General features: G+C 42.0%; 2 protein-coding genes across 13 annotated transcripts in view; both read left to right on the forward strand.

Annotated features, from left to right (window-relative positions):
- Positions 1-7533, forward strand: part of MGA (MAX dimerization protein MGA) — a 177884-nt gene extending 170351 nt beyond the window's left edge. For all 11 annotated transcript variants that reach the window (XM_055316678.1, XM_055316686.1, XM_055316687.1 and 8 more), the window contains one exon: positions 227-7533. In XM_055316678.1, coding sequence (XP_055172653.1) covers positions 227-1503 — 1277 coding nt within the window. In that variant the 3' untranslated portion in view covers positions 1504-7533. The remainder of the gene's footprint in view (positions 1-226) is intronic.
- A 252-nt stretch (positions 7534-7785) lies between these two features.
- MAPKBP1 (mitogen-activated protein kinase binding protein 1) overlaps positions 7786-26701 on the forward strand; it is a 51736-nt gene continuing 32820 nt past the window's right edge. For both annotated transcript variants that reach the window (XM_055316698.1, XM_055316699.1), the window contains exons 1-2: positions 7786-7912; positions 8429-8651. In XM_055316698.1, the coding sequence (XP_055172673.1) occupies positions 8535-8651 (117 nt within the window). In that variant the 5' untranslated portion in view covers positions 7786-7912; positions 8429-8534. The remainder of the gene's footprint in view (positions 7913-8428; positions 8652-26701) is intronic.

Below are 26701 nucleotides of genomic sequence, written 5' to 3' on the forward strand. Positions count from 1 at the left end.
ATCTAGGAACTTCAGGATCACACCCTGAGCTGAAGGCAGATGCTCAACCGCTGAGCCACCTAGGCGTCCCAGGCTAGGTCCATAATTTGAAGAGCTAATACTTCTTTCATCTTCTTGATAAAAGTAAACTGGTGAATTTTGACTAACTCTCTGAGATTTCTGGTTGGTGGGATGAGAGAGGGATGCTTACCACGTAGATCTAAATGAAATTTTTTTCCTCCCCCAGAAAACGACGATTTATTTATGATGCCAAGAATTGTTAATGTGACATCATTGGCCACAGAGGGAGGTTTGGTAGATATGGGTGGCAGCAAATATTCTCATGAAGTTCCTGATGGCAAGCCATCTGACCACCTGAAAAGTACTATCAGGAATGATGATAACTCCTTTGAAGATTCAGGTAGAATCTCTTCCAGAAGCAACCATAGAGATGGCAGAATGGCATTGGGTCCAACACCAGTTTTTCTGGCAAATAAAGATTCTGGTTTTCCACAAATAGTTGATGTTTCCAGTATGCAAGAAGCACAAGAGTTCTTACCCAAAAAGATTTCTGGTGAAGTGAGAGGTATTCAATACAAGTGGAAAGAGTGTGAATCTAGACGGGAGAAACCAAAGCCAAAGGAGTCTACGTTTCATAAATTGAAGATGAAAGATCTCAAAGACTCAAGTATAGAGATGGAACTGAGAAAGGTAGCATCTGCTATAGAGGAAGCAGCGCTAGATCCCAGTGAACTGCTAACTAACATGGAAGATGAGGATGATACTGATGAGACACTGACTTCTCTACTCAATGAGATTGCCTTTCTTAATCAGCAACTAAATGATGACTCTGTTAGCCTGGCTGAACTGCCCAGCTCAATGGATACAGAGTTCACAGGGGATGCTCGACGGGCTTTTATCAGTAAGCTTCCTTCTGGTAACCGAGCAACTTTCCAGGTTGGCCACTTGGGAAGTGGTTTGAAAGAGTTGCCTGATGTGCAAAGGGAGAATGACTCTGTCAGTCCTCTCCTCTTGCACTTGGAAGATGATGACTTTTCTGAGACTGAAAAACAGCTTGCTGAACCAGCCTCTGAGCCAGATGTCCTTAAGATTGTTATTGACTCTGAGATAAAGGATTCCCTCCTTTCCCACAGGAAAGCCAGTGATGGAGGGAAGAGTACTTCTGGCATCCCTGCAGAGCCTGAAAGTGTGTCCTCGCCTCCCATCCTACACATGAAGGCTGGCGTAGAGAACAGCAGCACAGATACTTTGTGGAGGCCTATGCCAAAGTTGGCACCTCTAGGTTTAAAAGTAGCTAATCCTTCTACTGATGCAGATGGTCAGAGTCTCAAGGTGATGCCTTGTTTGGCACCTGTAGCTGCCAAAGTTGGATCGGTTGGACACAAAATGAACTTAATAGGGAATGACCAGGAATGCCGGGAGAGCAAGGTGATGCCTACACTGGCACCTGTTGTGGCCAAATTGGGCAACTCTGGGGCCTCACCAAGTTCTGCAGGGAAATGAACTTATTTGTCCTCAGGCAGAAGCCAGGCTATGAGGGAAACCTCCTTTCTCTGTAGGCATCTGTTTATTTGTGTCATGGAACTGTGATCCTTGACTTTGATGTGGTGGATGATGGTAGAGAAAGGGGGGTAGGGTGCTGACCTCGGTATTAGAAATTACTACTATGAAATTCTGATCATGTTAAAATGTGTTACCTCACTTGTGGTGCTGGGTCTCCTCATCCTCTCTAAGAAGATGTGATCCATTACTGAACACGAGGTGCCCCTCTTACCCAAGGAATTCATAACAAGACTCTAGGTCCATAGTGGTTCCTAGTTCTTCCCTCCCAGAGAAAAAGCTGCTTGAGACTTTGGAGTTGCTATGCGCTGAACTGTAGTGGATAGCTGTTGTTTTAAGTGGTTTAAGTCTGAAATCCAAGGAATGTGATGCACTTGTGTGAAGGGATTCAGAAGAGAGAGTTTTTAGTTGGTGTTTCAAGAGTAGTGGGAGAGAGGATGGGTACCATGGAATACCAAAGTGAAACACTTTGTGTCATTCAGCAAAATTTTCTCTTCTTTCATATCCCAAGTAGCTTCCATTCCCTTATCTTTTCAATCAACTATAAATCCAAGCCTTCTGGTAAAGTAGGAATGCTTTTACAAAGGTGATTATTTTGAGATGTTAAGGAAAGTTCTAGTTCTCCCTTACTGTCTGGGTGTTGAAAAGACATTTCACAGTACCAGGGATTTCTACCTGGAAGACATATTTTGGAAGTAGGCATAGAGGGAGCCCTCCCCTTTTCACAAATCCCATCACTCAAGAGACAGCTAAACTGAAAAGCATTCCCTGCCCAGACCAGAGACAGTGGCCAAAACAAAAATTGTGGGGCTGGATGTTTCCTAAATCAAACCAGCCTCCTGGTGCTTGAAGGTTTCATTCACTATTACCTGCACAGGATGTAAAGAAAAGAAAAGTCACAGTAGGCACTCTTTACCAGGGAAATGAGGCAGTATTTGAATCACAAGATATATTTTTTATTATCTGCTACCATGGATTCAATGATCTGTAGAGCTTTTTCACTCATTAACTGTCAGGGTATGAAGGACTGACAGCCTGTAAAGATAAAGATATTTATATTTTTGTATAGTTGTTTTCATAGATTTCTCAAAGGCTGAAGTTTTCAACCTAGAAGATGAGATTTGTATTGAGTATAGAAATGATGTTTCCTATCTAGTTTGTAAATAATCATGGTGCACTTGAGGGGTCTCTTGGAAACTCCTGGGGGCAAGAATCACTATTCTGAAAATGTATAGATTGGGATTTAGCTGCTGCATTTTGCCTTTCTTAAATAATTATATTTTGGAATGTAACCCCTGTTCTGTCTTCATTGACAGGATTTGCTTGTGTTGTGAAACACTAACACAAGAGCTTCCAGTGCCTGGGCTGTGCCTAGGTGATGCTATTTCTTCTGCATCTCCCCCGCCTCCCCCCCCCCCCCCCCCGCGCCTTCTTTATGCCAAATCCTACTCAACATATCTTCAGACGTAGGCTGTGAGACCAGCTTTGAAATGGTTCTAGCCAGTGAATTAGTACTTCCATGGTTGGTACCCTTTCTAGTATCTCTGGTAATCAGTAGATTGTAAAAGGGTGGAAAACTTTCCTTTGCAAATTGCAGTGAGAGCAAATTCTTTGTTGGTTTTTTGCTACTTGCCTTTCTAGACCTGTGCATCAGCATTCGACCTTCCCTCCCTTAAAGGTTTTTGAAGAAGCTTGAAGTAGGTAATGAGTGCCTGTCAGCTTCTCATGATCCCTACCACTCTTTACTCAGCAGATTTCATTCAATGCCTTAGCCAAGGAGTCCAGCACCTGTCTCCCCTGCTAATAATTGTCCTTGGAGATCCTAATACTTTAATCCAGGTATAGCAGTTTCCCATTATTAACTTGCTTGCCTCGTCCTCACATTTCCTTCTGACTTCCCAAGGCTCTTGTTATGGCTTTTGAGGGTCAGCCAAGGAGAAGAAGGCAAGTGAGTGAATAATCCTCAGGAAAAGGACCATTCTTATTCTGAACACTGTTCCCTTTCTTAGAAGAAAATAAACAGGTATTAATCGTTCTGGATGGGAAGATATTTGACATAAGAGTTGTACAAAGATGGAAATGATGATTCCAGGTGTTTAAGAAAGGCTGCAGATGTCATTACGAACTCCCAAGATAATGGTTATTTTCAAGACCTTAAGGCTAATTTGAAGGAGGGCTCAGTCTTCAGAACAATCCTGCAGTCTTGACAGAAATCTCAAATTTCCAAAAACTCCTACCCTTTAACCTTACCGCAGGACAAACTGATCTATGAAAATGACTTGTGTGATTATGAAAGATGTAGTTGAGTGAGAGGAGTTGAGAAATTGGGAGGATAGTGAGCTCTCACCCTAACACTATAAGAAGCATGATCTCAGTAGACCAATAATTCGCCTTTTTATACATCTGTAAATAAATGGAATGTTTTTAAGAATATAATTATGTCAGATTTAGCCTTTTCTTTTATATATTAAATATATATCTTTCCTTTTCTGCTTTTGAGAAATGACTATTTTTTTAGACATAAGAACAGAAGTTTGGTGAGTGGAAGGCAGAATGTTATAACTTGAAATAAATAAATCAGTTATAATAGTTAAAGCAGGATTTGGTGTTGGGAGGTTTGTGCTGAGTTGAAGCAGAGAAATCTAATGCCCTGAGTCATTTGAGAGAGGTGTCACTGAAGTAATTTTATCATAGGAATTCCTTACTGTTTTCAAAGGTTCTGACATGCCATTTGGGGGGAGATTTTTGCTAATTGTAGCATGTTTTACATGAAGACTTCCAAAGTTTTATACAAATTGACAGCAAGTGTTTGTCTCAAGAAGTTCTACAGTGAAGAAAGGCTAGCCTCATAATAATGTGTGCAAGGTAATACACGTTACCTTAGAGAATAACCAGACATAAACACAGTCTCAGGGGCTAAGGACAATAAATGTTCTTAAAGCAAGGTACCTGTTAACTAACTAGTATCCTGATTCATAAAAAAATTTTATTAAAGGAGTTCTTTAGACATTGAAACTACTCTAAGATCACGAATAGATCAAGTCCATTTATATAAACCACGCCGATTACTTTGGGTAAATTTATAGTAAATGCAGGGTTTTCCCCTAGAACTATGGATGAAATACCTGAGAAGCCCTTCTGTAACAAATTTGAAAATGTTTTGAACACAGATGCAAGGCAGATAATCCATATATTATTTGTGGCAGTGTTTAGTAGTATGTTTTTAGTTTTTTCCCTCTTCTAATTATACTGGTTAAGATAATCGAATGGGATCAGGTGAATTGAGTGGCAAATGCACTTTGAAGACGGGTCTGAAAAATGGTGATAACCCTTATTCCTCACGCCTGGATGAAAAAATAATGCACAGAGTAGGCAGCACATTTTCGGGTACTTTTATAGAGAATGATGGATAAACAAGAATCTGAATACATTACTTGCACATAATTGTTGATTTTGAAGAAAATGCTTGTAAGGGCATCAAATCTTCATGTTACGGTATTATCTCTAATGAAATACTACGTGAAGGCAAATGGCTGGATACAGAGAAAATTAAAACAGTTATACAGACTCACTGCCATTTGGAGAAAAAGTCAAAAATAAATGCATTTTTGAAACTAAGAGGGGAATAATTTGATATATACAACTTGAACTGAGGTATGATTGTATATTAAGTATGACTGAACTGCTCTACAGAGATGCATAAGTGTTGAGTAATAGTGTGATGGAGGCGTGCGTGGAGAGTGAGGCGGCTAAACCATGGGATGATTTGGGAATTTTGAGACAAATCTAAGCTCTACTGAATTCTTCTATCGTTGCAAACTCTACTGTTAGAAGAGATTTTGTTAAATACGAAAGCAGTCTTGGAAGCATTGTTTTGAGATCCATCCTGTTTTCCAACTGCAAGCGTTGATCTCAGCTGTCCCACAGTGCCTTGCATGTAAAGGTGCTCAATAAATATTTGTACTGATGAGCAAATGTTTACTCCAGCCTGTTAGTTTTCCAGGATCTTAAAATTGCACCTTTTTTGCATGTTAAGCCTAGGTGAATTTTAAAATCTGATCTAATGAGCATAGTGCAAAACAATTATATGCATCTATTCCTAGACATCTATGATTTTAGAATCTGACAACCATGTGTGTTGAGGACATATACAAGCAGAATAAAAAGTGAAATAGTGTATGGATGGTGAAATACTTATGTAAGGGTCAACTGCATTTGGGGGTTGGGTTGGCAATTACTTAGTTTGGAGACTATGAGATAGCACTTTTATTGGTACTGGACCTAGGACTACTGTTTTCTGAGGGATTAATTCATGAAGCATGGGAACAGCCTACAGCTTATTCCTGTATCGACAATTCAAAAGCTGCATGATACCTAGACAATAAATGTACTAAATGGTGAAGAATTAAAGATACGTGGTTTTGGTTGGCCTTAGACTGGAAGTATCCAGAGTCTAGATTTAGTTACACTTGTTCTCAGTTTTTCACCTACATCATTTTAGACAATGAAAGGAGCTTGGATTTGCCTCTACAACTTTAGCTTTCAGATGAGAGTGATTTGGGGAACATTTTCTCTTAAGGGGCGGGGGTAAACCAGGCTAACTTTGGATGGGAAATGACCAATGTACACTTTGTAAACCCATTCACCTGGGGTCACAAGTGATGGAAAAAAACAACTAGTGGACACAAAAATGATACGGAGAGAATTAGGGACAACTTGAGGGTGGAGGTGGCAGTTGCTGGGGGCATGTAATGCACAAGCAAGGACAGCAGGTGTCACCATTTATTAATGTAAAATTCGTTCCTACCCCCATAGAGGTAAAATAGAGTAGCAATGTATTGAAGGAACCAACTCCCCATTTAATACTCTTGTGGTTGACCCTTGCCTCCTTCCTTCAAATTTGAGAAATAAATGTGAAAATCCCATTTTATGTTGCATTACGTCTGCAGTGTGTGATGGAAGAGAAGGAAGCCTCATGCCTGGTAGCTTTTGCCAGTTGGTCGTCCAGGAGGTGACTTTTTAAATTTTTGTTTGAACTTGTGGGCTTTTCAGATCTTGTTTTTAATACAATGGCTACAATACACACAAGTACGTACCTCTTTTGTCAAAAAGCTGTCCAAGGGGCACCCACAGCAATGGGTTTAGGGTTCCTTCCCTTTTGCTAATACGTCAACCCCTGGGGTTCTAAAGATTTGGATAGGGTGACACAAGATTTATATCGGCGAACGCTTTGGGATCCAAGTCTTTTTGGTTTACGTAAACCTTTTCGTAGGTAATTTCTTGAAGTAGTAACGAGGCCAAGAGGCTTCTAGAAAACAAACCGAGGCTGAGACACCCCCGAAGCACCTATGAAGTAATATGTAAAAGAGTATCTGTGCGTGCGCGCCACTCTTCACCCCCACAACGGACTAGAAAAACTATACCACTAAATCTAGTGCCGGCAAGCTTGAAGGGGGCCTCGCTAAAGTAACAGTACCGGGGAAAAGGAGTAAATTTTGACAAAGTAGGAAAAGATCTGGATTAATAAAGTCCTTGTTAACTCCAGGTGAGAGCGCGCGGTGGGACACTGGATCCTAAAAAGAAACATGCTGTGGAGGAGCATTCACTCATCTCGGGTTTCCTCACACACCAAAAAGCTCAGCTGGAGGCTGTCATCTCCCGCCCCTTTTTCGCTCGTGGCCAATCAGGTCGCCCAGTTCAAAACACTTGTTATCTAGAGTCATTTCACGAAAGTCAGCGCGCCGAGGAGGCGGCGAGCAGAAAACGATTCTGACCGCTTTAAATCCCAGCGCTGGGGGTCGATGGAAGCCGAGCCTTCTAGTTGTACCTCAACCTTTTAATTGTGAGCTAGGAATTAGTTTTGGCCTGGGTCCCTCAGGCCTATCAACTGCCACCCGCAGCACCTTGGGGGCGTGGTTACCGTCCTGTTGGGGCTCTGGGACGTGCATTTCCCTGGAGAGCCAGGCGTGTTAATACCATAAAAGGCTGGCTCTCTAGATTCTGAAGCCACGTTCCGTTGACCTTCCTTTAGGAGCGCACCCCGCGATTGTACTGTGCGGAACCTTCAGTTTTACAAGTGCCATCTCTACTTCCTAGGCCCTGTCGTTGGCTCCGCCTCCGTAGGCCTTACTGGTCCACTCTCAGAACGCCCTCCTCGTTACAGACCGCACCCCTTCGCCTCGGCTCCGCCTCACCAGCCCGTAGCTTGGCCCAGGCGGTAGTTCGCGTTTTGAGCCGCTCGTGCCGCCATAGCTGCTGCCGCCGCTGCCGCCGCTACCGCTGCGGAGCCGAAATCGCCGAGCGCGATGCCTGAGGGCGCTGTGAGCGGGGTGGCCCCCGCGCCCTGGGGCTGGTGAGGCTGGGCCCGAGCGGGGGCGCTGGAGAGTAGCTGGGGCTGCTGAGGGAGGTGAAAGGGAAGGGTCCGGAGCCCCTGCGGAGGGCCTAGAGCGAGCTCCCGAGGGTCGGGGGTGGGGGAGGGAGGCTCCCGTGGCAGAACGGGTTGCCGGGCCACGGCGAGCCCCGCCGCGCCGAGTGTCCCTGCGGCCGCCGGCTCAGGTGTCCAAGCCCCGGGCGGGACTCCTCTAAAGGACACCGCAGTTGCCATGGGAACAGTTGGGAATTAGGGAGACCAGACCAACCACTAGCCCTACCAGGGCCAATCCCGTACCTCAGGCTGAACGCCTCTGGCAGGCGTGGGCCTGGCATTTCTTTGCAGCTCAGGCCTTTTCTCCCCTCTTGCTCATGGGTTTGGCCTTCAGATGGTTGCAGGGCTTGAAGGCAGGTATGAGGAGAAGGGAGAGGGTAATGCCTAGAGATAAGAACTACAAACACGGCTAGGCAGAAGGTAAGGTGGCCTCTGCCATCTCAGGTCAGTGGGAGAGCATCCTGGAAGGACCTGTGGAGTCCAGAGTTAGTGCCGCTTTTGAGACAAGTTCCAAGACTGGGCCAGGAACTGTCCCCGGGGGCTCTTCATCATGATGGCTATGGAAGGGTCGACAATAACCAGCCGGATCAAGAACCTGCTGCGATCGCCATCCATCAAATTACGCAGGAGTAAGGCGGGAAACCGGCGAGAGGACCTCAGCTCCAAGGTGAGTCCTAGTATTGGGAGGCACCCCTTTCTAGCCCTCCCCTCCTCCTCCTCCGTGTTCTTTGGCCTTCCTCTTTTTTTGGAAAAGAGGAGAACCAGAAGCTCCTGTTGGCTCTACAAGATCAAGTGTGCCCATTTCTGCCCCTCAAGGAAGGAGTGCTTTAGTTTTAGGTTAAAGGGAAAAGAGCAGGAGGAGTGGACATGCCGAGATTTCTCCACAAAAAGGAATAGGAGGAAGGCAGCTGGGTTTAGTTGTGGCCTCACTACAAACTAAGACTGTGCTTGGGGAAGCCAGTTCATAACTGATGACTCAGTTTCCCTTTTTGGAAGAGAGTAGTGGGACCATGTGAGGGGCTAAATTGTGACTAATGTAGCTGTAGGTGTTAGTGTCACAGCTGAGGTTATGCAAGACGGTAGTAGCAGAAAGAACACCTAGTTTGAGGAATTGGCTTGCTAAATGCTTTTGCCTGGGGTCAAAACAAATTTGTCTCTTCAAGAAGCCTAAATTAATTTAACTGGAGCCTCTTGGCAGCTTAGGAATGATAGCATGCAAGGAGCCAAGTATCTGCCAGCAAAACAGTCCTCCTGGTTTGTCCTTGAACATTTCCTGTCTTATTCACTCTATGCCAAGCGCCACATCCCATCCTGCTGCAGAAGTTCCTCAGAGACCAGTCCCTTTCTATCCCCTCACTTTATGCTTTCTTCAACTTCATTGAGCCCTCACAACTTTGGGACTACAATAGTAGACTAAATTCATTTAATCCTTGAAGGAATCTAGGGCTTTCTTCCCACAGGATCAGACTAGACTTTTGTGTCATATTAGCAGCCTATAAACATGGTAGCCTTGTGTGGTACAGGATTGCTATAGGGAGATGCATTGGAGACAGCAGCATTTTATTGCCTTACCTGTATCTCTTCAGAGGATGAGAAGAGCCAATGAGGAATGATTTAGAGTGCTCACGTACAACATGGAAGGATTCTGGTAGGTCTCTGTTCAGATCTCTGTCCTTTAACAGAACCTTGCTTAGATGTGGTCAGGGGAAGAGCTTTCATCTGTATTTTCAGCAGAGGTCTTATTGAATTGAAATTAGTCACAAGATTCCATGGCAGTAAAGATGGTGACCTTTTCAAGGGCTTTAATAGGAGTTCATTGTTCATATTCTCCAGAGGTAGGAGAATGAGCTTGGAACTTAGAAACTGTCTTAGATTTAACTCTCACTCATTTACTGTGTTGGATCACATTTAGTACTGCAAGCTCTCTTGTTCTTGGCTGGTGACTTGACAGTGACCACCATTATTAAAGCAATCTTCTCATTATGTTTTGCCCTCCTTTTCTGGCCAAGAATGCTATAGGTAGTAGAAATGTATGATGGGCGTTTATTCTTCAGTGTTAATACTTACTATAATTTTGGTCTGGAGTCCAGAAGTTACAGTCACCATTTTTTAAAAACTTCCCATATCACTCATCATTATGCACTCAGCAGATGTTTATTATGTGCCTGTTATGTATGGAATCAGTGATGAATAAAAACATCCTTGCCATCAAAGATCTTGTGGCTAGTCAGACATATAAACAAATAATTACAACTTGGTATGTTAAGTGCTGTTCTAAAAGTAAGTATAAAGGTGTTAAGGGCAGCACAGAGGAGGGAACCTGTCAGTTTAGGGGAATTAGGAAAGACTTCACAGAGGTAGGGACATTTGAACTGTGAGTCCTGAGGCTCACAGAGAAGAGGAGAAGCTCTCTAGGAAAACAGTGAAAAAGAACATCCCCGTGGCATCACCATTAAACATCCCTGTTTCAAATAGGAATTCAGTGTTTCAGACTGCTTTAAATGGCTTTGTTTGTCCTAGAGCTGTGAATGAAGGAAATACTTAGCTGAAGTTGAATGAGTAGTCTAACAGACGAGTAGTCTAACAGAGCAAGAGTACTGGTGTCTATCTTAACATCCAAAAGTAGATGCTGTCTTTGTGTGCCCAGGATCTGGCAGATGCCCGATTCCCTACACTCCTTATTGAAGTCCTGACTTAAGACAATTCTAAAAGTCTGCCCAGTAGTAATCTGCATAGGACCTGATGTATAAAGCTTTGTGAGCTGCTCTAATATGTGGTGGCTGTGGGTAATCATGGTAACAATCAGAAAGCTTGTGATTCATGGATAGCTAACTCTGAAATAAAATTTAAAGACCAAAAGATGTATGCCTTTGAGGATGGGGAGGAGAGGATGAAGAAGGAAGTGACAGAGGGCCTTTGTGCAGCTCTTACCTCAGATGGCCTGCTACTTTGAGTCATACTGTTCCTCCTGTCTAAAGTAGCCTTTTCACCAAATTCTCCATTTACTTTTACATCCAGCTCTACATTTACTGGAGTCACGGGGATTTCTCTGAGTAACCCCACTACTTGGAACCAATCTCTAATTGTTCTTTTATGTATGTCGCCATTTCCTAAGGTTCTTTATTTCTTTTACATTACACTATTTAGTAGAGTGTAAGGTATGCAGTAAATCCTAAGTGAATAAATGAATGAAAACAATTTAATGATGTCAGACATATAGAATAAGGATAAACTTGGAACTCCAGAAGAATAGGAGATAATCAGGAGGAGTTTTGTGATGTTTTTAAAGAAAAATTGAAATTAGGAATAATAAAATGTCTGAAAAAAAAAAGTAGAGATGTAGTCAGCCTATTTAGGAATGAAGGGCACAAGTGGGGAGGGGAAGTGTATATATGCAGAAATTACTGCTCATTAAAGACTTTTGACTCAGAAGAGACTTAGTTAAAAATACAGTTGAAATATGGTTAAAAGCTGAAATGAGAGCCAGTAAAAATGGGGATTGAGAGTATTGATTGAGAAATGGGGAATTGAGAGCTAAGATTTGTATTAAACTCTAAGGGAGGGAAGGAAGTCTCTACAATGAGATACAACTACAAAAGAGTAATTTGAGGTTTTATTGCCAGATCTGCTGAGTCTTGATGAAGTACAACTCCAAGTTACCAGTTGTAAACACCCTTCAAACTTCAAATTCTGGACAATTGTCAGTTCTGCCTTTCATCTCAGCTGAGGCTGTGTTTTCCTGAAGCATATGTGTGTTCTGGGTAGCTAGCCCTCCCCCTCTTTTCTTAAAGTTTCTCGAAGATTTTTATGTGGAGGGAGCTGGGTCATTTTTCTGTTTTAACAAAGGACAGAAATGGAATGAAGCTGAGCCAGCACGATGTAAGTTAGGGATACAAAAGGATTGCCTGTCTGGAGAGTTGTTAGATTTTGAAAAAGTAAATGAAGAGGTTTTGAAATCCTCCTCCTCCTTAATAGCCATTTGTCCAATCTGGGTTATGTATTATTCCTCTAGAAACAATGGGGAAGATGACTTGCAGCTTTTTTCTAGTTCTCAGTTTTTATGGATACAAGGTCTAATGTATTCTTTCTCTTTTCTCTCATTTTTTCCCAAAATTTTATCATGTCTGGTTGTATGGTAGTGCTTTGAGCCTTTTAATATGTGGCTCTAAGTAGAATTTGTGTAGGGAATTTTCATGGAAGAGAAAAAACTGGGAATAATCTTAATTTTAGCTTTTGCTTAGTGTTTGAGTCCAGGTGTTAGTACTGAGACTCTTTAATATGCCTGTTTGGTAGTGGGAAAGCATATTCTTTTTTTTTTTTTAAGATTTTATTTATTTATTTGGGAGAGCACACACTAGAGAGAAGGAGAGAGAGAGAGAGCACACACAAGCAGGGGGGAAGGTCAAGGAAGAAGCAGACTCCCTGCCAAGTAGGGAGCCAGACTTGGGATTTGATTCCAGGGCTCTGAAATCAGGACCTGAGCCAAAGGCAGATGCTTAACCAACTGAGCCACCCAGGCACCCAAGCATATTCATTTTCAAAGCATTGTGGATCATTGGCTCAAGCTTGGTGGCTCAAGCATGGTGGTTCTTGACTCAGGGGAGGGGTCAGGACAGCAGTAGGAATATTTTTGCAGCATTTTAAAAATACTCACTCCTGGGCCCCATCCTAGCTATCTGGGGGTAGAGTTTGGTCGTTTTGGAAGTTGTGTATATATTAGAGTTTGGTAGTTATGTATATATTAAGTTCCACCAGAATCCCATTTCTGTGTTACAGACCTGTGGCTTAAGTGCTAGGACTCTGAAATCTGTTGGCTTCATACCCAAGTCCTCATTGAGGCTTCTTGATGGTATAGAAAGCTAGTCCAGTAAGCATACTCTTCTCCTTAGGTAAGTTCTTATCTACACTGAGTCTATTAGACTGATGGCCCAGTAAAACTATTATGTCAGAGATGGATCTGAGTGAACTGCCCTGTTGTAGGGTCAGATATGAGGAACTGATAATTGCCTTACTAAGACAGATTAGCAGGAATTTCCTCTGTGGGTAGGAATAGGAAACTTTATGAAAACATCTTTGAGTCCTGGCCAGTTTTTTATGTCATCATTCCACTACCCACTACCCTTGGCACTCATAGGAACCAAGAATTTTTAGTATTTAATACATACTATCTGGGCTCTCTACCTAGAATTAGATGGCCAAGGGTAGAAGGCCTCTGTGGGCAGAAGCCTGGTCCCTCACCTGCCTTTGTGAATGACCTTGAGCAACTTCTTATTGAGTTTTCTATCTCTGATATATTCCTCAAATTAGGCATGTGAAGTGTCTGGAGATCCTCAGAACAGGTGGTGTACAGTGAAAAGTGTGAGGTGTTCTCCTGGTTTTGTTCCTTTGATCTCAGCTTCATTTCTCCTTCTGGTGCCTGCAGCTGCCCTCAGCCTTCAAAGTGATTCTCACTGGAGAGAGCGGGTTCTTGTCTTCCCAGTGCAACTCCTCCTTTGCTGTCTAAAATAGCTCAACCTCTTGAGTTGTCTTGCAAGCCTTCCCTCATCTACTTGGTCCCCCTCATTTCAGAGTCTAACAGCCCTGTGGCTTTCCAAGTTTCTTTTCCCTCCCTCAGCTTGTAATTTAAGGCAAGTTTCCCCTGTTGGGTCAGTTTGAGTCACTGTCTTATTTCCTGCCTGTATTTTTGAATATCTTTGGGGCCCTTGGCATTTCTTTATTCTTCTCTCTTCTATTTGTCGCTTGTGTGTTTTTCATCTCTTAACTAATGAAAACACATTGGTAGAAGGGAGCCTTCAGCCTGACTTCTGCAACCTGTCAACCTCCTGAATCTAAGTTGGGCTTGTGGCTGTTACCACTGCCCCTTTGTTGGGAAAACAGTCCAAGGCTTGAAATTTGGAACTGTGTTTATACAAACCAAGTTTATCTGGGAACATGGTCTGTTGCACCCTTATTCTTGGAGTATCTGTTGGTTTCACTTCAGGGGCCCACTGCAGTGTTGGTTAGAAAAAAAGCTACAGTGTTTTCAGTAGGATTTGTTGTCTTATACATCACATTCCCACTGCTACAAGCTACGCCTCTCCTCTGGGCTCCATTGTTTAATGCGGGAGAAGGCCAGGTTTTCTGTCGGCTTCCTCCTGCAGCAGTTCTCAGTGGAGTTGTGTAATGTAGAGCTTCCCCCTGGCTTGGATGTTTGCTGTATCAAATCCACATTGTGGGTTTTACCTTAACTTCTGTTAACCTCTTAAAGTTAAAAGAAAGGGGAGGGGAGGGCAAGAAATAAAGTGAGTATGACAGACAGGTTGGGCAGTGTGGATCTTTAGGGTTGGTATTTTTGAGTGTTCGCATTTTCCACATCTTGGTTTCCTCCCTCCCACCAAGTCTGCAGTGTCGCTACAACATTTTCCTCTGGTTTTGAAGGGCACTTACAAAAGAATGAGTTCACATCATAGGATGAGTATCTCCTCATAGACTTCTAGGGAGTAAATTCCACCCCCTCTCATTTTTATCACAGAGAATGTTTATAATGCTTTTTGCTGCTTCTGTAGTCTGTAAAACAGTCTTTTTTTTTTAGACTAGATTTCTAAGTTTATATACTTTATCTCTCTTCCTAAAACTGGAATGAAACTAAAGATCTTTCCCCCTCCCTGCCCCTTCTTTCATAGCTGAGATTTAAATTTGCTTGAAGATCTTGGAACACTTGGTGAAACCACATGGCTGATTTTTTTTTGTTCACTGTGTCAGATTCTCTTTTGGAGGAATCCTGAGAAGGACGTTTCTAAGGTTCTTCTGAATTTGAGCATTGCTTCTCATTCATGCTGAGTGAACTACAGTTTCTGACTTCCTGTCACACCTCTCATCAGGCTTTGAGATCTGTATTCCTTTAGTGGTGCCTCTGATCATTTCCTCGAATGCTCAGCTGACCTCATGAAAGGTGCTGGTACTTAAAAAGCAAAACAGATTTTTAAAAAATTATGAAATATAACAGATATATAAAAGCTTATGAAATATAATACTTTAATTATAACACAGTTTTTCTCATAATCACCACCAGAAGTCAAGAAATAGAACACTGCCAAGATGTTGGTAGTTTCTGAAGGATATGATGCTAACAGTGTCATCAAAGTGAGTGAGGATGGAGATGAGGTTTTGTTTTAGGTAATTATATGTTTTTGTTTTTGTAAATCTCCAAGGACTTGATCTTGACTATTTGTTATTTTATTTTTCAAGTTTCTTTTTTTCTCCATGTAATATGGATTTGTGCCATTCAACATTTTCAGGCAGTGTTCTCACTTTTTCCAATTTTTGCTGTTAGTGCTACCTGCCCTTATGTTAATCTCTAAAATCATACTAGAAATAATATTTGTGGTGTTAATAATAACTAACATTTATTGGCTTTTGCTATGTACTGTGCTACACATTCTACATATATCATCTCATTCACATTTCATACCACCCTTCTATCCATACTGTTACTGTCCCCATTTTGTAGATGAGAAAACTGATGGTAAGAGGTCAGGTGAGTAGCTGGTCGTTACATAGCCAGTAGATGGTGGAGCTGAGATTTAGACTGCCTTAATTTATCAGCCATCTTAACTCCAAAGCCCACGCTTAATCTTGATTCTTTACTCCTTCCAGGGAGTCTTCTTGTGTACAGTGGTGACACTGAACACAGTTTATGCCTAGCATTGCTGTAGCCAAGAGCTACAGTGTGCATTCAGATTGGAAAAACACAGTACCTTGAAAAACATACTTTTCCCCATCAAAGTTGATTTGATGATTTCTCAGAGTCTTTTAGAGCTGTCATTTGATAACCTTCCTTTCCCTCTACATCCTTGCTTTTCTTTCCACCCCCAACTCCTTGCCCTGTGGTACCATTAGGTACAGTACAACTTGTGGTTCTGTGGGTACGTGAATGTCAAGTTGACAGGGTGCAGTTATGTGGTGTCAGATGACCGTAAGCCACAAGTAGTTGCTGCTTCTCTCTGGGGTTGGAGTAAGGTGGGGGGGAGTGGAGACCAGCAGATGCCTTGCTTGTTTTGGTGTGTGAGATTCATGGGCCTTTATGGGTTTGCTTTTGATTGGCAGTTGGTGGTGGAGCTCACACTCTTGATTGCTTGCTAGTTCTACCTGCCCTGGGGCTCTCCTTGTTTATCTCTGTATTCCACCTCTTTGTTATTTCTGTGCCTGTCCATCCTCACAACTGACCTTGTCTTTGAAGCTGTGCAGAGTTGCTGAGTTAAAATGCCTATTTTCTGTGGAAAAAAACTGGGCCTAAAATGCCCTGTGCCAGAGCCTATCTGGATGATGACAGCTGGAGTTCAGTGAACATGAAAAAAAGCAAAAATGAGGTCATTTGCCCACCTGACTAAGTGTGGTTGGGCAGGCTCCAAGGTTGTTCAGTTCTTTGAGCAAGTGTCTTGTCTCCCCGATCTCAGATTTGTATTATTTGGATTTCTTTTGTCAAATAGGCAATGATGATGACGTTATGGGTGCAAAAGCATGGGATCTTAATACATGCTTTCCTGCAGCTGCCCGGGTTAGTCTGAGGAGAGGAAGCCCCAAGCCAGGTGGATTGGGTGGAGGGCAGCCCACAGGCAGTTTGTGACTATGGGGGAGGAGCTCAGAGCATGCTCAGAAACTCTGACCCTTGCCACCTCTCAACTGTTGGAGAAAAGCAAGCAGCTGCTTGTCAGAACTAAACATGCAACAGGCAGGCTGTAGGCCTCCCTCTCTTAGTTACTGTGATGCTCATTGGTTATCTTCTATTTGGGAAAGTCTACAGTATCTGTGATTGTTTTCTTATGACATAGTAACTTGTTGCAGACTTTTCTGAACATGTCCTTTGTCCTTATGTTGTCCTTCCTTCCCCAGGCTGCTTTGGTCTCTTGAGGCAACCCCCAGCAATTGTCTTAGAGTCTTCTTACTCCTCATAGCAAACCCAGAACTGGCTGGTGAACAGGGTTTCTTTCTTTCTTTTTTTTTTTTTTTTAAGATTATATTTATTTGTTCATGAGAGACACAGAGAGACAGAGGCAGAGGGAACAACAGGCTCCATCCCAGGAGCCCGAAGTGGGACTCAATCCCGGGTCTCCAGGATCATGCCCTGGGCAGAAGGCAGCGCCAAACCCCTGAGCCACCTGGGCTGCCCGTGAACAGGGTTTCTAAGAGTGAGTGTGTAGGCAGATTAGTGGGTAGGGGAAAGAGGCAGTGGTCTTGTTAAAATACATATTTAATAATAATAATAATAATAATAATAATTAATAATACAGATTCAGATTCAGGCCTACCCTGGAACTCTGCAGTTCAGCCAAGCTCTCAAGTGATGCCCATGCTGCATTTCCTTGGGCTCTACATTGAGTAGTCAGGTGTGTGTGTGTGTATGTGTGAAAGAGAGAGAGAGAGAGAGAGAGAGAGAGAGAGAGCGCGAGCTGGCTTCTGTCTCATTTATAAAATTAGCATCTTGGGCTGTTGTGAGGATTAAAGGAGCTCTAATGAATGTGAAAGCACACTGTAAGGTCTAAATAAGTTTATAAGCTGTTAAGGGGTTGCTAATGTTATCAGAGTCCATAGATTTCTAGAACATTCAGGAATTTTTTCCTAATTTGCTGGCAAGATTTTATTCCTTCACGTTTCCATTTGTGAGAAGTCGTTTTTTGCAGGTTCAGCTTCTTCTGTTCTGACCTTTAATCATCCTCCTCGGGCAGCTTTTTATTGTGACCTATCTTCAGTACCTTTTTCTTGCCAGTATTGTAACTTATGTAAACAATACTGACCAAGAGGAAGGCTTAGCAAGTATTTTTTATAGTAATACTGTGTAATTTATTATTTCAGGGCCATGAATATGATTTTGTGGAACTAAAATGTCAAACCAGTGAACCAGGGGTGAGGGGGGAATCCTAATTTACTGTGTCTGATAGAAATCACTGGAGTGATGTGCATGCTTTTTTTTTTTTTAGGGGCCAATTCACTTGTATTGAGAAATAATTTGGGAGCTTCCTTTCAGACTAAGAATTTAAAGGCAGAGTGAGAACGTGTTAATTTTATAACCTATTGTTTTAAGTTTCTAATTTAAGAAGGGTAAAATATTCTATATAAATAATGTTTGCTTAAAGAAGATATCTGCGAAGATGTGAGGAAACAAGTGCACTCATACCCTTATACTGTTGATGGGATGTGGTATTATATACTGTTATATATTGATCCAGCCTTCATAGAGGACAATTTGGTGATATCAATTAGAAGAAGCATTAATATATTCATATCTTTTAATATAGCAATTATAGTTCTGGGATCTGTTCTATGCAAACATTCACACCACATAAAAGTGTATATAACTGAAATATTTTTTTTGAAAAAAAATTTTTTTTATGTTATTCACAAGAGTGAAATCTTTGGAGTAATCCAGGTAGCCATCAATAGGGGATTGGGATAAATCCATAAAATGAAATACATTGTACTTGCTGAAAAGAATGAGGTCAATCTATATTTACTGATATGAAAGGGTATACAAGATATATTAAGTGACAGAAAGCAAACCATACAAGTGTTTTTATGTTAATGATTATTTATATTTTTGTTAAAACCTGTATGTTAGTATATGTATATGCGTAGAAAAAAAAAGTGAAGCTATAAATACCAAACTGTTGTTAATATTGGTCACCTCAGGGAAGGCTAGTAGATCATGGTGGACATTCGCTGTCTACATTTCTATATTTCTGTAATGTTGGAATTTTTTACAATGAGTCTGTATTATTTTTGTAAGTAGAAAAAATAAAGATAAAAGTCTCCAATTTAAACATGTGTATTTCATATTTAAATTTAAAATGTTTAAGAATCTATACTCATTGAAGCACAAAGTTAGGTACAAATGTTGAAAAATATATGAAATGATAAATAGGGTTTCTTATTTAGTAATAATAGGACACAAAAATATTTTCTCACAAATTCATTACTGTTGAATTTGAGATAATTCATTTTTGCATCTTCAGAAATATTGTCTTGGTTAGCTTTGGTAAACAACATTTTAAAATACTTTCTAAAAAAATAAAAAATAAAATAAAATAAAATACTTTCTGAGGGGATCCCTGGGTGGCGCAGCGGTTTAGCGCCTGCCTTTGGCCCAGGGTGCGATCCTGGAGACCCGGGATGGAGACCCGGGATTGAGTCCCACGTCGGGCTCCCGGTGCATGGAGCCTGCTTCTCCCTCTGCCTGTGTCTCTGCCTCTCTCTCTCTGTGTGACTATCATAAATTAAAAAAAAAAAATTAAAATACTTTCTGAAGTACATGTGCTTTCTGAAAAGATTTTTTTACACAAGTAATATAGAGAAACATAAAGAAGAAAAGTCATTCATAATTTCAACATTTAGAATAACTACTTATAGCCACATCCATTTCTGATTATAAAGGACAAGTAAAGCTCTTTTTAAATAACAATATTGTCACTTTCATTTAAGAGGTTACCTCAGTGGGGTGCCTGGGGGGCTCAGTTGGTTAAATGTCCAACTCCTGATCTCTGCTCAGGTCTTGATCTCAGGGTGGTGAGTTCAAGACCTGAATTGGGTTCCATGCTGGGTATAGAACCTACTTTAAATACATACATACATACATACATACATACGTAAAACCTCTGATCATTTTAGACTTAGTTGTTAATTATAATTTAAGTCAGATTTCTGAAGAGACACGCTATACATATATTTACTAAAGTCAAGGATGAAACAGGTTTTTTGTAATCATTTAAAGTACATGGATTATTCAGGCTTTCTCCATTCTTTCTGGAAAGGCATCAAAATTCTTCCTGCTCCAACTTCTAGGGTTGGCTGTGGTAGATGGAGAATTCTCTAGGAGGTTAAAGAACTTACTGGGTACAATGAGCCAGAGTATTCACAAATATTTTTAAAACATTAAAAAAATATTTATGAAACACCATGCCTTGTGCTATAAGCATAGAGTTGTAGATACAGCCTCTGCCTTTTAGGAGACTAGTAGGATAGAAATGACAGATCCATAAAGAACTTCTATACGAGATACTAAGTAGCATATGACATGTGAATGATGCAAATAAGTGCTGCTATAAGAGTACCAACGAGGGACAAGTCATTCCTGGCTAGGGTGATCATGAAAAGAATCACAGGGGATGTGATATTTGAGCTGATCCTTGAAAGGAATGGAAGGATTTCAAGGAAGGGAAGGACTTCTTGGTAGAAGAGAATATAAACTAAAGCCCCAAAGTGCCTTTCCAGAATAATGAATAATCCAGATTGACAAATGCACATGATTCATATAGGTGAGTAGTAGGAAGTAGAAGAAAGGTAGGATCACTTGACAGAGAGCTGCAGTTGCTAGGCTAGGACATTCATAATTTATTTAGTTGGCAGTGAGGAGCCATTGAAAGTTTTTGAGCAGGGGAGGGATGTGATCAAAGCTGTGCTATGGCAAGATTATTCTTACAGGTTGAGGGAGGGGAGGACAGGGTCCTCTAGTAAGAAAATTGGTTAGAAAGTTACTGCTATATATAGGAATGTGGTGCTGAAGGCCTAATCCAGGGTGTTGGCATTCAGAATGGAAAGAAAGTGAGCATTTTATAGAGAATAACAGTTGAAGAAACCTTTCTTACCAGGGGAGTCTCCTGGCCCAAGCTGGCATGATTACAGGGGTACCAAGAGTTCCCACCACTCTCCTTTTTGTCCAAGAGCACACATTCACATCGCGCACTTAGTCCAGATAAGGAATAGTTAGTATTCTCCTTGGTTACAAAGTTTGGAAGCTAAGAGATTAAGAAAACTCAGGCATGTGGAGTTGGTGAATGAGGAGGAATCAGACCATTCTTTATAATTAGACTTTTGCTTATAAAAGCATTGTTTGTGATTCTCATCTTGTTGTAGGGAGAACTGATGCTAGAGAGGAAAAAATTTTTTCTCTTATTCTGGTTGCTTAAGTTGAGGTACCGCCTATCCTTGCCTTTCTGGTAGCTGGAAGAGAGAGAGTAGAAGTACTTCCTCTGTACCAGGCACTGTATTGATAAAGCTGCTCTTTGGACTTGTGTTGCATGCCGATGGTGGTATCATAACTGAGTCCTCTAGCTACAGGCCTGTGATTTCCAGAACTTTGGTCTGACGTCTGATGCTGTCCTCACCTCTTTCTCCATCTGTACATGAAATCAGATTCTGCTGCTTTGGACACTATAACGTCATCTGCCTTGGAAATGGGTGTCAGCTGTCCATGTGGACTATAGGTTCTAGTGTTGGTTGGACATGAGCAAGCTCTGGCCAGGGGGAATACTCTGGCATTAGAAGACCGTCTATTTCTTTTTCTCTGCAACCATTCAGTGAGGAGAGGTCAGAACCCATTTTTTAGACCCATTTCAGCTACTGATAAGACCTGCTAATTTAAAAAAAATGTTAAAACTAGCAGGAGATGACTGTATATTGTCCCACTACTTCATTCTGGGCCCTCTGCCTTCTATCTTGGTTCTCAGACCTGTCCCTGGTGCTCCCATGAAGGCCTGGTGATTTCCCCATATGCTCTTTCACAAACTGCACCATTCTGATGGTTTTGGAGAACTTGAACTCCCTCCTTAGGTTGCCAAAGTTTCTGGAACCAGGCAGACAGACCTAGGTTTAATTCCTGGTTCTTTCACACACTACTTACCTGTTTCCTTCTGTAAAATGAAGATAATACTTGTCCTTCTTAGAGTTGTCAAGGGTATAGGGCACCTGGCTGGCTTAGTCAGTGGAACATGTGACTCTTGATCTCAGGGTCATGAGTTCAAGCCCCACATTGGGCATAGAGCTTACTTAAAAAAAAAAAAAGTGTTGCCAAGGGTATTAAATGAGCTAATTTTGTAAGTGCTTAGCACAGTTCTTAGCAGAGTACATATTCAGTAAGTGGTAGTTGTTATAGCTGTAGATCCTTTCTCTGCACAAGACCTTTTGTATCCCATGGGTCTGGATAGTCTTATAAGAACATTTGGAGCATTTTTTTCTCCTTAGTCCCAGGAGGGGGTGAAATTTGGAAATAAAAAGGCAAAATGCTTTAATTTTGTAGTTCCCTACCTGATTAATCATTAGACCACCTGGAGAGCTTTAAATGCAGATTCTTTTTTTTTTAAATATTTTATTTATTCATAGAGACAGAGAGAGAGAGAGAGAGAGAGAGAGAGAGAGGGAGGGAGAGGGAGAGAGAGAGGCAGAGACACAGGCAGAGGGAGAAGCAGGCTCTATGCAGGGAGCCTGATGTGGGACTTGATTCCGGGTCTCCAGGATCACACCCCGGGCTGCAGGCGGCGCTAAACCGCTGCACCACCGGAGCTGCCCTAAATGCAGATTCTTGAACTCCACTCCATATCTGTTGATTGAGAACCTTGTGGAGGCAAAGGATGGGGATAGAGTAAGAACTGATAATCTGAAAAAAACTTGTTAAATTCTCTAATTCCATTGGTAGGCCAGGATTGAGAACCTTTGTTCTCTAGTCTCCAGGGGTTTATAGCTTGAGGATCTCTAAGGTCACCTCCTCCCAAGTGGTGGCAGATTTACCTTCCTAGAAGCTGAGGCTATTTTAATCCCAGCACCAGAGAATTGGCTCAGCTCCAACTAATGCTGTTCTCTAAGTTTGGGAGCCCAGTTTTTCTGTCATATTGGAAGTTATTTGTTTCTGGGAGCCTTCATGGTATAGACAGTAGAACTGTAAATCAGCTGGATAGGATAGAGAACAGGAGCAGAATGGAGAGGCAAACTCTGTTCAACAGTCTTAGAGTGGCCATCGTATCCCTTCCTGTCTCTGACCAAATGGCACTTTGGACTCTGAAGGAGCAGGAGGGAGTGAGCTTGGGCATGATACTCGCCTTTCCCCTCCCCCTCCCCAGGCCAGGCATTGGGTCTCTGCCCAGCTGGCTAAGTCTCTGCTATAAAGCTTGCTGGCCTTGGGCTTCCTCTGTGGCTTTTGCATAAGTGGCAATTCTCAGAATCTGTTGGAGAATCTGCTCTGTGAGATTAGAGTGTAGTGCGTGGGTAAGAGACAAGCATAGTTATTCTTAACCTGCAGGAAGGGAGGGGAAGGCGGAGAGTGCTCTGCTGTGGACAGGTCTCTGACATGCTTGTTTATAGAAATAGCAAGCCCATGGTTTGGTTGGAATGACTTATAACTCAGGTATTTATAACTTGTATTAGTGGGATTGAGAAGTGGGGAAAGGGAGAAGGGGGAAGAAATAAACTTGTGGCAACAAAAACAGAGATTGGCTTCCTCCCAGTTGCTGGGGTTTCTTTACCATTTTGAGGTCAGCTGAATCCTAAATGACCATGGCCTTTTGTGGCTCCAGCCTCTTAGTTCTCTTCCTCAAGGGAGCAGCTGCTAGTCTGAGTTGGTATTGAAGACTCCCTGTAGTGGCACCTCACACTAAGAAAGGAAGAGCAAATCCAAACCAGCTATATCATGGACTTAAGTAAGAAGCTGTTCTCTCGGGGATCCCTGGGTGGCACAGCGGTTTGGCGCCTGCCTTTGGCCCAGGGCGCAGTCCTGGAGACCCGGGATCGAATCCCACGTCGGGCTCCCGGTGCATGGAGCCTGCTTCTCCCTCTGCCTGTGTCTCTGCCTCTCCCTCTCTCTCTGTGACTATCATAAATAAATTAAAAAATTAAAAAAAATTAAAAAAAAAAGAAGCCGTTCTCTAGCAAGGCCATTGTCTTGGCTCCACAGACTGGATCTTTCATTCACTTTCTGGTGCCTCTACTCTAGCTTAGGGACTGATCAGATCTAGGGACTAGAGAGAGAGAGAGAGACTAGAAAAGCTTAGACAGCCCAGCCCAGGCTTCCTGGGATCGTGTGTTTAGGGGTCTGGGACTGCTTGGGATCTTGTGCTGTGCCACCCGTGTTGGCTCTGGACTCTGGAGAGTCCTTTCCTTGCCTCCTTTACTTCTGTTTGGCACTTACATCAAATACCCCTCCTTTTGGGAGCTCTCCTCTTCACTGGCTTCCTGGGTCTCCTCCTTTCTTTCTAATTGCCTGGCATCTCATCTTCTCCATACTTAAAAATAGGTATTCCTCATAGTTCTGTCCTCAGCCTCTCTCTCCCTTCCCATCTTCTCTTGTATTTTCAGTGGTGGTTTTCGCCTCCATGCAAATAATTCCTAGATACCTATTTCTAGCCCTGGTCTCTTTCCCAAGCATTTATTCCATGTTTATGGTGCTAAAGTGAATGTTCTGTGGTTCTTACTAAATATCGCTGAAGTATCTTGGATTCAGCATGCATAAAACAGACATCACTGGCTCCCATCCTTCCTCCTTTGTCCAAACCCAGGTCTGCTTTCTGATCCTGACACCATTTCTTTTCATGTTCCCTATCTCTGAGGTTCAAAATTTGAGTCTTCTGTCTTCTTCCTCCACAGCTGTTTGGTGCCCAGTCTTGCCAATTCTATTTGCTTTATTACTTTTGAATCCATCATATCTTTTCTACTCTTACTATCTTCATGCTGGTCTAGATCCTCATTACTTCTCATCTGAACTATTATAATGGCCTCCTGATTGGGCTCCCTTCTTGTGTTGTTTTTCTCATATACATCACCGCCAAAACATAGCTTTGTGTCTCCAGCTTGAAGTCCTTCAGTGGCCACCCAGAGCCTATAGATGACCCCCACTTAGTTAAGCATTCAAGACCCTTTCTGGTCTGGTTGCAGTCTACTTATTCTCCTAACACTGTCAGCTTTCACCACTGCTCACCTGCTCTGTTGTTTCCTTCTGCCCAACTTTTGTTCATGCAGCTTCTTCTACTGAGAATTCCCTTCTCTCTCTATTTCCACCTGTCAAGATCCTATCCTCACTGTAAGGCCCAGCCCAAATACCATCTCACCCTCCAAGAAAGCTTTCTTTTCCTGATCCTGTTCAGAAATCATTTCTCTTCCTTCTCTTTGAGCACTTTATATCTTTCTTATGATCTTTATCACATACTGGATCGCTTTGTAATATAACATTCATTTTCCCTAATGGATTTTGAGAATAGAGGATAGAGTCTGTGTATTCTTTGTCTTAGGATCTCCTATAACATCCTGGTGATTTTCAAACTTCTTTGAGAATGACCCACATTAAGAAATACATTTTAAGGATGCCTGGGCAGCTCAGCAGTTGAGCGTCTGTCTTCAGTTCAGGGGGTGATCCTGGAGTTCTTGGATTGAGTCCCACATCGGGCTCCCCGCAGGGAGCCTCCCTCTCCCTCTGCCTGTGTCTTTTCCTCTGTGTCTCTCATGAGTAAATAAATAAAATATTTAAAAGAAAAGAAGAAAAGAAATACATTTTATATTGTGACGCAGAATACACATCTCCCTAAACAAAATTTCATGGTCAGTACTTACCCTTACTATGTGCCATGAGATCTGTTTTGTGTTCTGTTCTATTTATTAATTTCCCACTAAATCAGTCAATTTCAAGTCCTATTAATAAACTGAAGTCTGCATGCTTGGAAAATATTATTCTACGTAGTATAAGTGAGTTGTCCTATCTGTTGCCCCTGAGCTACCTGTTTTTTCCATCTACTTTAATGAGAGCCAGAAGAGCACTTAAACAGTTGACTTTATTCTTTCCTTCTCTCTTGGAAATAGGCTATTATGAAGTTATCCCTTTATCTCATTAAGGTGAGGGATGTTTTTTCTCTCCTTCTTTCTCTAGGGAGGGTACAATCCTGCCCTGCCTAGTGCATGCTGGGAGTGGTGGCTATTCAAGCCCTCCTTCACAGTATATCATAGTAATTATGCCCTTCTACAGCCTCGCTTCTGGGGACAAATGACACCTTCTCTCAGGCTGGTGTAGGCTTTCCTCCATCTCAACACTCTCCATCTGCCAAAACCAAGGCTGGGTTACACCTTGAGTGTTTTCTCTGCTTCTAGGCTGTGTTTTGGTTGTGGAGGAGATCACTGCAGAGTACGATGTGGGTGCTGTCTTCTGTTTTCACTTCTGAGTGAAATGATGTTCCCTAGAACTGTGTGGCTATATCAGGGTGCCAGCTGCCTGTAGTAGTTGTATCCCAAGTCACTGGACATAATCACTTACCTGGTCTGGTTGTCTTTTGGGCTAGGTTTCACCAGCATTCGGGCTGTGAGAGTCTATAACTGACTTTCCGGTCAGTACCTTGGGTCCCATCTCAGACTTTGAGGTCAGCTATTTTTTTCATAGAACCTTTTCTCTGCCTCAGTTTCCTCAACGATGCTTGAGGCCAGAACTCTCACACTGGTTGGTTTGCTTCCTTATGTGGAAAAATGCTATAGTTTTCAGGAGAGGCTAGGTCATTTGTTCTCACTACAGTCCCCTTTTAGGGGATCTATGAAATTCCCCCCTTTTCTAATTACATATCCAAATGAGGCCAGGTTTTCTTTATCTTCAATTAGAATAGCATATCACAACAGATTGAATGCAGATGCAGATAGGAGAATCCAGCTGTTTACTATTAAGCCAGACATTAAAGAGATTTGCAGAAATGTTAAATAGTGCCACTCTTCTCACTGAATTTTTTTTATTTTGGAAAATAGAGTTATTTTTATCAAAAACATTAACATGAATGAGTTTATTGTTATTTTTAAATGAATTAACAAATATTTTAAGCTATTTACATTGTGATTTCTAAACACTGATAAAACAAAAGCTCTTTGGGGTCCTTGATAATTTCTGAGTGTAAAGAAACCAAAGTTTAAGAGACCAAAAAGTATGAAAATTGCCAGGTTATGTCATGCTGT

This window comes from Nyctereutes procyonoides, unplaced genomic scaffold, assembly GCF_905146905.1.
Source record: "Nyctereutes procyonoides isolate TBG_1078 unplaced genomic scaffold, NYPRO_anot_genome, whole genome shotgun sequence".
NCBI classification, from domain to species: domain Eukaryota; kingdom Metazoa; phylum Chordata; class Mammalia; order Carnivora; family Canidae; genus Nyctereutes; species Nyctereutes procyonoides.